This window comes from Dicentrarchus labrax, unplaced genomic scaffold (genome assembly GCF_905237075.1).
Source record: "Dicentrarchus labrax unplaced genomic scaffold, dlabrax2021, whole genome shotgun sequence".
Lineage (NCBI taxonomy): Eukaryota > Metazoa > Chordata > Actinopteri > Moronidae > Dicentrarchus > Dicentrarchus labrax.
This window is the reverse complement of record NW_026136704.1, coordinates 17,328,808-17,340,929: the sequence shown is the minus strand read 5'-3', so window position 1 is coordinate 17,340,929 and position 12,122 is coordinate 17,328,808. Positions and strand designations below refer to the sequence as shown.

At 40.3% G+C, this 12,122-nt stretch overlaps 1 protein-coding gene across 5 annotated transcripts in view; it reads right to left on the bottom strand.

Moving 5' to 3' along the window:
- LOC127362073 (F-BAR and double SH3 domains protein 2) overlaps positions 1–12,122 on the bottom strand; it is a 66,743-nt gene that overhangs the window by 6,261 nt on the left and 48,360 nt on the right. For 2 of the 5 annotated variants that reach the window (XM_051397348.1, XM_051397351.1), the window contains 6 exons: positions 7,888–7,977; positions 7,564–7,626; positions 3,554–3,688; positions 2,999–3,082; positions 2,628–2,805; positions 1,121–1,353 (listed from right to left, as the gene is read on the bottom strand). In XM_051397348.1, coding sequence (XP_051253308.1) covers positions 1,121–1,353; positions 2,628–2,805; positions 2,999–3,082; positions 3,554–3,688; positions 7,564–7,626; positions 7,888–7,977 — 783 coding nt within the window. The remainder of the gene's footprint in view (positions 1–1,120; positions 1,354–2,627; positions 2,806–2,998; positions 3,083–3,553; positions 3,689–7,563; positions 7,627–7,887; positions 7,978–12,122) is intronic. The other 3 variants (XM_051397349.1, XM_051397352.1, XM_051397350.1) reach the window with 2 other exon arrangements.

Sequence of the window (12,122 nt, the reverse complement as noted above, 5' to 3'; positions counted from 1 at the left end):
ACAATCTATAATTATATTATATATCATCTTATATATTATCATCTTATACAGTTACTTAGTTACACATCAAGCAAACACAGAATGACATTAGTATTAATTTGGAGTCGTGTTTCTGACCATCTGCTGAACGTAAGTCTAATATTCACTCTCCGTTCACTCTCCAAGGGAAATATCTGGCTCTTTAGCTTCTAAATGATCCACCATGTTCCCCAACAAGTTACTAACTGTGTCTGCCTGCTGTCTGCTTAGTGCTGAGCAGGTAGTGTACAGAGGGCTTTTCACCTGAAACAGCTGCCTGCTGCAGCTGAAAGTAAGTAACAGGTTAGGTTGCAGGCTGTTAAACCAAAACAACAAATTTACAGATGCTAACTGTGTTGGCTGAGACAGACAGACAAGCTGGAAGGGAACTGCAGAGTTGGGTGATAACTCTCTGTAGGCCCATGAGCAACGACTTCACATTTCACATTACAGTCATTTCATCCATTGTTCATGTAAAAACATTGATTGAAGCAGCTTTAGGTTTAAAGTGTTTAGCAGAACAGTAGGAATACTGTCAGGAATGCTTCACAGACATATCGCTGGTTTACAACTTTGACTGTTACAACTTGACTGTTTCCGTGACAGCAACCAGGGGGATTCTGATTTTTTTTACCAATCTTCCCCACATGACTTAAAAGACGTTAAGTGTTGCTGTGGTGTGTATTATGTCTACAGACGTATAGGAAGGGAGAGGCTGTATCCTTCCTGTTGCTGAACCTCTAATAGAGCAGCACTCTCTGCCACAGATAAGACCTGTTTCTGTGATTGCAGCGCGCTGCAGGAACACGGCAGTTCTGATCCACTGTTTGTGAACTCTGTCCTGCTGATGGATCTGCTGAACAACAGCCAGGAAGGGAGGAGGGGGGGAAAGTGGCACAGTAGACTACACACTACCCTTGGTATTTCTGTCCTGAGGAAATACTGATAAGACCAAAATATTCAGCTCCTCTTGAGTGAAATGTCTCCATTCTCAATCTTCTTTTCTGTGTTTCCCCACAAAGTTAATAAACGAATGTTGTTATTTGTCTAAGATCGCTTGTGTCACCCCTAACTTAAAATGTAAGTTATCTGTGAGACTTACTGTAAGCCATACCTGTATGTCACCTGTCCCTCCTCCACTGGATTCCCCATTCTCAGTGAAATCTTCTACCAGGACGGAGGGGAAGACGCCCACCCGTCCGTTGAGCTCCCCCTCCCAGAATCCGTCGTCTGTCTGGGTGTCGCGACTCAGCAGGCGGATCACCGCTCCCTCGGAAAAGGAGAGTTCCTCATCCGCCTGGCCTTCATAATCATAAAGTGCGCGGACATACATCACTGCAGAGCGGAAGCAAGACAAAGAGAGAGAAAGAAAGCAATAAGAGATCCACAGAATGAATAATTATTCTTGGGGAAATGTAGTTCCTTGTCGGCCTGGCGCTCATTGTCATAAAGAGAATGGTATGCACTGCTGGAGAGAGGGAGATACAGTAAAAACAGAAAGGCGTAATGTGTAATAATAATTAGGTGTCAGAATTGCCCCATGTGCCTGGTCTATTAGTATTCAGGTAGAGCAGACACATATCATTAGAAAGAGAGAGTAGAAGAAAAATGTTGCAAAGAAGGAACGTTAGGACGGAATAATCTAGCGTTGCTTTCTTGAGATTTTTTCCCCTTCTTGTGGTGTACAGTGGACATACACCGATAACATTACATTATGAGCACTGACAGGTGACGTGAATAACACTGATTATCTGGTTATCATGGCACCTGTCAGTGGGTGGGATACTCTAGGCAGCAAGTGAACATTTTGTCCTCAAGTTGATGTGTTAGAAGCAGGAAAAATGGGCAGCGTGAGGATTTGAGCGACTTGACAAGGACAAGGGCCAAATTGTGACGACTGGATCAGAGCATCACCAAACCTGCAGCTCTTGTGGGTGTTCTCGGTCTGCAGTGGTCAGTAACTATCACAAGTGGCCCAAGGAAGGAAAGCCTGTGTGGTTCAATCCAACAGACGAGCTACTGTAGTTCAAATGGCTGAAAAAGTTACTGCTGGTTCTAATAGAAAGGTATCGGAAACACAGTGTATCACAGTTTCTGTTCCAGTGAGGCACTAGAGGGCAGCTCCAAATGTTTGCCCTTTAATAATGGATGTGGAAAAAACAATGGCTCAATATATATGGATGAAGAGGAAATCAGGAGGGACAAAGCTTGTGGAATCGGACATAGAGAAAGACTAGACACTGAGCACTGTTTTAAGTTAACAGTGGCTCATACATCCTTCAGGCTTTGCCTCTGTTCATTACAGCAACCACAGAAATATTTTTATCTTCTGTTACTCAGCGAGTTACACAACCCACACTTGCTTATTCTAATAACACCCTGCTTTGCAAAATGAGTGTTGTTTACAGCTGGATTCTGAGCAACTCCAGTGGAGCAGTAAAGAGAAAAATGCCTTAATCAGTGGCACATAATAACCTCATTATGGGAGGGAAAAAAACTCATTTACACTGGTACAACTGGAACTAGCTTGTTTTACTAAAACTCCTGGCACGGCAGTTTAATTATTTCAAAAAATAATTTACCACTTGCTTGGTTTACAGCGTACTTACTGTTTGTGTCTCCGTTGATGCAGTTTGAGTGCAGCTCTGGCTCGGTGGAGTTAGACGAGGTGTGTGATCGTGCATCGAGTGTAGCAAGAGACTGGAGCATGCTCAGCAGACTGTTGGAGGTCGGGAACTGCAGGTATTTCTCTGGGACGTAGCCCACTTGACCTGTCTTATTGCGAGCCTGGTAAAAACACACACACATACAATGAAGTGCATTAACAAAGGCAACATGAACACATGTCACGTTACATAGACAGGGGGAAATTGAATGCCAAGAACCGATACAAGGCTGTGAAACCAAATTAGACTGTTATCAACTCATGAGGAGATAATGCCTCTGGTGTTGATATGTGTATTAGTGTGTATTTGTGCACCTTGACCCAGTCCTCCATGTCTCCATCCTCAATAACTTCCAACATCTCCTGTTCATCAATAGTTAACTCATCCGGTTGAGAGGCCTGCGGGAGAGACACACCAACAGTGTTATGGATAAAGACAAAGAGAAAGGGGAAGAGAGAATAAGAAAGAAAAAGGGGTTAACAAATAAAAAGAAAGGCAGAGGGAGAGAGAAACAACTCTACTCTCGTCAATGTAGCCATAACATTCTTGTTTTTTAGTTGCTCTGATTTCTTTTTTTTGTAGACAAGACATTCATATATCATAGTAAAAATACTCCACACTAGACAGAGCCCATCATTATTAATTTAAATTAATGAATGAATAACATTCTGAAATTAAAAAGTCATGGTTATTAATGGCAGATTCATTAGCATTTAACACTATAAATGCAAAACTGAACTTCTAACGTCTAACATCCATGTTTGCTGTGGTTGACCAGGTAGCTGCAGACATTTGATATGTCATAACCATGTAACTGCTCACTCAATTGTGTGTGTGTGTGTGTGTGTGTGTGTGTGTTAGTGTTTTACCTTATACGAGTACAGGACTTTGCAGGTTAGAGGATAGTTTCGGAGGGTTCCTGAAGGACTAGAGCTGCTGTCGTCAAAAACCTCCATATTCTCTTCACACTCTTCTCCCTCCTCACGGTCCAAGTCCACTGTGCCCTTAAACACACAAATACAGCCAGATAAAGTCAAAAGGTCTGATAACTACAAGGACAAATAAGAAAAGCCCCATTCACCTCTGAAGCTCCACAGGGAAAACACTCTTGTACTCCAGACCACATACAATCATATATTGAACATATGGTGCCACACGACATACAAAATACCCAAAATTCAACCTTCTAGCTCTGGCCTGTGTGGGCTGCTACCTACAGCTACTTCACTTTTTTTTCTCTCCCATTGACCTTGTTCTTTACTACCTCTGCCTTTTACATTCTTGCTGTGTTATTATCCCAACTTCTACTTCCACCACCTCCAGTGCATTTGTCACCAGTTGCAGCCTCTGTCCATTTAACAAAGTCCGACTTTCACTTGTTCCTGTGCTAGTGTCACAATTTAATCAATAGCAATGCTTACCTTTTCTTCCTGCCTGAGTTTCTCAGTCCTGCTCAGTGTGGGTACAATAGCTTTTAGAGACAGGTGTAGAGGGACTAATGTTTCATATGATCCAGCCCCTCCCTCTTTTGTTCCATGAGAATTTCACTGGCTTATATGAACGTCATGTGATCTAGGTGGTAGAAAGATCCATCACACACAGCAAGCTGAGCTGGCCATAACAATACAGTGTGTGTGTGTGTGTGTGTGTGTGTGTGTGTGTGTGTGTGTGTGTGTGTGTGTGTGTGTTTATCCATTCCTAAGTCATTGTGTTTAGTCATCAGATTTCTGTTGACACAGTAAACTCTACACCAGCACAGAACAAAACAGATGTGTGTTTTGTATATGAGTGGATATCCCAAGTTGGTCTCCTAGAAATAAGAATCTATTCTCTAGGGAAGTCATAACCTTCAGGTGTGGTCCTAAGGTGTTGCCTTTTAAAGATTTAAACACTTCTGTCGAAGAATGGTTACTAAAGACCCTTACAACTGCATACACTACATGCCTTTGTGTTTCTTGGAAAATCAAGAAACATATATCAACTTTACAAACATAAGCGTAATATGTAATGTAAATGTAATGTACTGCTGCACAGTTAAATTAGCGTTAATTAATTGCTCTAAACGTAACAGATCCTTTTCCAGTACTGCCTGTGCAAGGACAGTACTTATATTGTAGATAGAGATTGATTTTGAACACAGCCATGGATTATATAACTGAATGGAAAGATAGATTCAGTGTGATGGAGAACAACTTGATGTCCAGTTCCACATTTTTGTTGGCTGCATGTTTGTTGTGTTACGTCAGTCTGATCCACTTTACTGCATTGATTTAAAAGTACACTGCACTGCCTCAGGGCCAATTCCATTTCATCCCCAAAGTAAAATGACCAGCATGTATTTCAGTAATAACCCAATAAAATATCACCAAAAATACATCTGAGTGTGTGTTCTAACCATACAGCTGAGAGGCAGACCAAGGGCCGATTTTATTGGTCCTGGAGGTAATAACTGTGAAAGTGATATTGTAATGAAGGCAATGGCAGCCTGAGGGACTTGAAGGTTGATGGCCTACAGTATTTCATAGTCGAAATAATAAAGTTGAGTGGAATGAAGAAAGGGCTGAATGAAGTGCCCACTCCCCGCTCTCATTGTCCTCCTCTGCAGATTATTATTCACAATCCATCCATCCTCTCTTCTCTCTCTGACCATCAGCCACCTCTTAACCTCTCCCTAATCAGCAAGCTGCTGTGAACAATCCCTCCTTACTTTTCCTCTCCCTCTTCCTTCCCTCCCTCATTTTCTTTGTTGCACCTTGTTATTATAACCCCCCCCTTTTTTTTTCCCCCACTGTCAGTCTCTTAAGGCTACAGTACACAAATAAAATAAAAGGCTGTTGAACTGCTGTCAAATTCCTGAACACGCAATGTGCCTCCTGGGCTGTTCTTTTAATGACACCCACGCCAGATGGAGGAGTTTTCATCAAGTCTAGCCTCAATCGGATTTATTTAATAAATAAGGGAAGATAAAAGTTGAAAGAAAAGTTAAAGTTAAAGTAAAAAATGCATGCCCAAAGGACACACGACACTGCCAACTAACTACGTGTAGCTAATAAAGTATCTGGAAATGTAAATGTGTCAGCTGTGTAAACACAGTTTTTTTGTTTTGGTCACCATTTTGTTTGTGAATATGAAATATTGTATACTGTGGCCTTACAGTATATTCATCTATGTTCTCTGCACTTTTTTCACAATCCCTCCGTCTCTCTCACCTCTGCATCCAATTTTACTTCAACATTATCACTCTGACGCCACTCCCTCCTCACCTCTCCCCCTCACCCTCTCCTCCACATCACACCATCTCTTCTTTTTCTCAGCTGACTCTCTCTCCTGCTTCTCTCATTCTTCAGTAATTGTCTCTTGAAACACTCCCTCTTTCACTGCGCAACTCCTTGTATCATCCCTTCTTTTCTCTCCATATATCTCTTCCGAGATTGCTCTCCCCCTCATTCTCCAGACTTTCTTTCCCTTTCTCACACTCAGCTACTCTCTCTCTCTCTGGTGTTAGCTGCGAGCTGCAATATCATGTGAGCAGAGTGTCAAGTGCTTCCAATGGAGCAGGACGACTATGTTTAGTCCTGCTGACAGACACACACACACACTACGCCTCCCCACAAAGTCCCGTGTGGGATTACACTCCCAGTCATGTACGTACACTTTCCTCCCTGTGTACCCAATGGAGACACAGAAACGCACACACAAATGCACAAACATAAATGCACATCAATCCAGTCCCACACACACCTACACACACAAGGACAAAGCACATTAGGCTGCATTATTGATTGTGCATAATCAAAGAATGAATTAAGTGCGGCATGTCAGTTTATCAAATTAAATTTGAAGAAAAGGATCAACTTTTACCTTTGCATGGAGTGAGCTAGCTGTTTCCCTTTGTTTCCAGTCTTTATGCAAAGCTAAACTAACCAACTCCCAAATTTAGTGTACAGAGACATTTGTTTTTGGTGGATTGGGTAAGAAAAACGACAACTTACTACTGCCTCCTCTCCCCTGATACAGTACGTACACACAATCATAAACACTATGAAGTGATAGAAAACGTCCCTTCAGGCTTCAGATCTGTACTCAGTCTATCTTGCCATTTAAGCTAAGGGTCATAAAATAAAAACTACATCAGTATTCCAGTCGGGAAGTGGGGCGTTTTAAGAGGCTGTAACTGGCGTGACAGATGATTAGGCAGCAGGGCTGAGGTCAATTATCTTGCAATTTACATCATTCAGGAAGTGATTTGTCAGGAGAACTGTTCTAGCTGGGTGGTTTTCACTTATAATGAAATCATAAAGAATGAAAAGTCTATGATTATGAGTCAGTTTCTAAGAGTTTAATATTACACTTTTGAGTGTACTGAATTCAACTCAAGTCAAAATGTATTTATATAGACTAATATCACAAACTTCAAATTTGCTTAAGGGGAATTGAGTGAGGTGTTTGTGTAGTGCAAGAAGACAAACTGCTGGGAAGACAGATAGCCAATAGTAGATGTATGACTAATATACAGTGACACAGTTCAGTGGTCTGGTGGTTTTCATTTAAAGTGCGTAACAGAGGCCACCGTGTATGCAAGACAAACCAGCTTCGACTTATGTTGGTGAAAAGTTGCGTGGTGTATGTGTGAGAATTGCACTTTCTTGCCAAGTCAAAAACTCTTTGAAAATTGCTGACAAAAACTATTTATGCATGAATTGTACTTATTCAAGTATTAGCATAGGGTTTATGTTATGTCTACGGTTTTGTTGTTCATTAATTCCTCCAATGTTTTCAAATTTCATTAATAAATGCTCTGTTTTTGTGAAAACAGGACAAGATCTGCTGGCTTGGCAAGAAAGCAGCAACGCATGCACATTGAGGGGAGGTGTCTCACCGACAGTGAGGGATCGTGGGAAGTGTAGCTGGCCCAGCGTTCATTCTCCAGCTCCTCCATCACCTACACCATGCACAGAGAGAGTGAAGCCGGTTTACACACATTTAGCCAACAGGCACACACATACTGCACTACACAAACTGGAGTTCATGCGTGAAAGAATATAACACACACACACACACACACACTCTTCAAGAGTTGCAGGTATGAATGCACTCACAAACACATATCGCACACTGTTTCACACTTGCACTGCATGAAACAAGTCAGGCAAAGAGAGGGCGAGGCTTACACAAACATACACACACACACATATAAACACACCTGGTTCATGGCGCTCTTCAGCCAGGTATCCACAGCAACCCCCACTTGCCGCAGAAGGTCCAACCGAGCCTCAGCTTTTAACTTTATTGTCTTTGGAGAGAGAGAAGGGGTTAGGAATGTTTAGAAAATCAAATATTTTACTGACGTACGCAGTTTTTCTCGGAGCAGTCTTAAAAAGGACCTTTTGGACATTTGGGTGCCATTTTATTTAAAGGTCCAGTGTGTAGGGGATTTAGTGGCATCCAGCGGTGTGGTTGCAGATTGCAACTCACTCCTTTCACCCTCCACTTCCAACCCCGAGGGCGAAGTTACGATGGCCACAAAAAACAAATGGCCCTATGAGGAGCCAGTGACTGAAAATAAGGCCCTTATATTGACAGATAAAGAGGCAGAAGAAAATACTTTTAAGCTGTGATGCTGAAAACAAATACACGTCAATAACAATATAATACACAATTAGCAGACACCATATATACAGGAAGCACCCAGATGGGAGCCATTTCTCATATATAATGGGTTTTTGAACTGATGCTGGCAGAAGGACCTCAAGTGAACTGGTATAACGAAGCAAACATTACAATAAAAAACTGTCTCTACACATGATACACTTCTTTCAGTGCACATAGTGTTATGTTTTAAATTACTCAATGGCAAACTCACAGCCATTTTAAATCAAATGTTCACTGGAAAACCTGTAATTTTATTTATTTATTTCAGCCTTTCTGCTGTATTAGATCACATGCTGCACAGTTCAGTGACAGTGAGTGAAGATATGAACTGGATTTGCACCCCAAAATGTGTTGAATCTGTGTCATGTAGTCTCCTAAATGTCAAATCATCAAAACCTTATTTTAATTAGGTGTGAACACTGGACATGCGATGTGTTCTCTCCTAATGAGAAAATGTGATGATTCTATAACCACCAGTAGGGAAGCCCCAGAGATTTACATTCAATCTGTCTCGCCTCCTCAACTCTCTTTGATCACTGATCCTCTCTTTTTTTTTTTCCAGTGGTTTCTCACCATTTTCATCAATTTCCTCTTTCATTATCCTCCACTTTCCTTTCTTATTGATGCTGACAATGCAGACTGATAGCTCCCTCCCATAGAGACGTGCAGTCAGACAAACAGACACACTTTCAAGACAGACTTCTTGGCTTTGATCAATAAAGACCTGAGCCCTTTAAGTGCCTCATTTTTTTTTTTAAACATTAGCAGCACCAGACAAATGCTAAAAGGAAAAACCAACCTTGACTGCTGCTGTTGCTGTAAGACCATAAACATACCAGAGTAAAGATGGCCATTCATATACAACCATCTATGCACTCTTGAGTTAAAAGTCAATAGAATAAGCAGCCAGTTGTGTGAATACAGATCACTGGTGGATAGACTGTATAACCTCAGACAATCCGGATGTACAGCTCTAATCAATAAAACAGACAGAAAGGTACACAGAACTAGAATTACTGCCCCAGGGTTGTATGCCTCTGCCAACCACTCAAGTTGCAGTTTACATCCACGTTCGTCCAGACTCATATAATGTATGTGGTGAATAACAAATAACAGTTGAAGGAACTGAATAAAACCGTATACTGAAAAGTGTATTTTTTTGCAGAGCGGAACTTATCACTATATTGAGGATACATATGTATGATTCAACTGAACATACATTACACATGTAATTGATTACTATGTAAAGATGGATTCTTGAAGAATATAGCTTAACAAAATGAAGTGCTTTTTTTCCACTGGAACTTTTGGATGCAACAGCTCTCTGTGAGCTGTAGGGGAAACTCACTCACTCACAGGGTCAGCATTAGCTAGGCACACTCCAATATGTTGTTTGCAGTCACATGATTCAGTATGTGAGGCTGTAAGTCAAAGGCAGAATGGATGAGATGGAAATATGAAAGCCTTTACTGTATTAGTTATTGTTTACTCACTGTGTGGTTACTGTCAACATGTGTGGGAAATCTGCAATCGCCCAATTAATTATTTAATTACAATTAAAAACCTCTTTTGAGGTCACAATGACCTTTGACCTTGTAGTCGAAAGTATCACTAGTTCAGTGTCCTACAAACTGTGGAATACACAATCACAATCTCCCCTTCTGTTCCCAAGTTGTAGTGCTGACATTATGATATCCCTGTGAAGCTGACATTTGACCTTCGGGTTATAAAAAGTCATTATTCATCATTTTATCCTGTTAGACATTTGTGTGAATGTTTTTTCATAATTAGCATATGAATTCTTGAGTTATGGACAAAAAAATGTCACAGTGACCTTGACCTTTGACCACCAAATTCTGATCAGTTCACCCTTGAGTCCAAGTGAATGTTTGAGCCAAATCTGAAGAAATTCCTTCAAGGCCTTCCTGAGATATCATGTTCACAAGTATGGGACGTATGGGACGGACAACCCGAAGACAGACAGGCAGATACTGCAGAGAGATACTGCAGGAAGAAAACTTTGGAATTCTGACCACGTTTTTTTGTTTTGTTTTTTCCTACAGAAGCAGACATGAAACGTTAAGAATTATGGTGCTCTTTAAAAAGTGCCACAGCCAAAGTGATGACACATATGTGAGATCCATTTGAATCAACAAAGAGTAGTTACTTATTGTGTTGTTATATGCATATTGCAACTGTTTGTTGCTTTTTATTCAGAATTACCCAGGAAAACAAAAACAAGTACCATCGGCTGAGAGAACTGATTGGTCTGGTGTGCAATGCTACTTTTAATTACCAAAAATATGCGACATATTTACCAAAGGTAACAAATATGCCAATACAGATAAAACTGTGCCTAGCTTATGAAATGAGTAAATACTTCCAATCAATTTTCCAATCCTTATTAGTTCTGTTTGCTGGGAGCACAGTCTTGTCTCTATCTTGATGCATCTTCCGTCTGAAGGATTTTGATGCCACGTGTTAATGAGGCCAGCTTGTCTGGAGGAGCCAGTTTTGAGAACAGCCTTCAACAGCTCATTAGTATGGAGGCAGCTTCTTGCCTCAACTGTTCTCGCTCTCTCGTCCTCTGAGAACTCCTCAGAAAGAGGAAAACACCAGAGAAGAGGCCAATAATCATCTAATATCACTGTAGGGAATTTCAGATGCTCTTGCTTCTGTATTTGAAAGTACGCTACAAGACAGGAGAGACAAAAACAAATGTGCAGTCAAGTGTATAGAGAAGATAGTAAGAGCTCTTTTTTTTTTGCATTTCCACAAAATAGAAAGCTTTAATGCATTGGTTTGTCTTTGAGAAGAATATACTTTGAGAAAATGTATTATTGTCTTCAAGTAAGTCTGGATGGTTTCTAATTTTCCTTTACTTACATTTATATATCTGTAGGAAATACAGTGCTGTGTACTTCAAATATCGCTTTTTGAGACTAATAAGCAGTTGTTAGAACTTCTACTGATTTCAGAGTGAGAATAAGACAGCTTTTTTGTCTAATAGATTTTATTCATATTTTTTATTCAAGAAAGTATCAATTAAATTCATCCTAACAGCCTTTTATTCTTTTTTTATTCTTATTCTCTTCATCTCTGAAGCATGTTGCTCCAGTAGAGTACACAAGGCTGGCCTGGGGCACAGTCAGTGTCATTATATATCGTTTATGTAAGAATTCATAATACGTTTAATTTCATGTTGTGAAAATTTTCACTTGACTTTTGTCATAGAATGTAAACCTTAATCATGGTGAATTTTTTTTTTTGTTACGGTAATAACTATTCTAATAATTTCAGAGAAAGACACACACAATCTCTAGTTTCAGTATCTTTTATCAAGCACTATAGCAGAGGCCATAAAATCTGACCAGCCTTTGTAGAGAGCACAGAATACATAACTCCACTCGCTGTTTCAATGTTTATAGATTCCATTAAAACTGAAGCGAGAAAAAGAGGATCCTTCTAAAGATTGAGGGGGGGTACTGTTGAACACAGCAGAACAGATTCAAAGGCATAAAACATCCAAACTGGTTTATTTATTTTAGTTTTGTTGTTCCTATAACAACAAAGCAACACATTTAGTATGACAGAGGAGACATTTGAACTTTAGGTTTGATATTTAGAAAAAGTCTTCTATGACCATACTACAAGAAATGAAATTCCACCTTACTCTTCCCCCATAACGACATGAACACTACTCAGCTCCACCTACTATTGTGTCTAGTTAAATCCATAAAGGCAACAGACTCCCTGGCTTTTTGACATATTCTTAAAATGAACAGT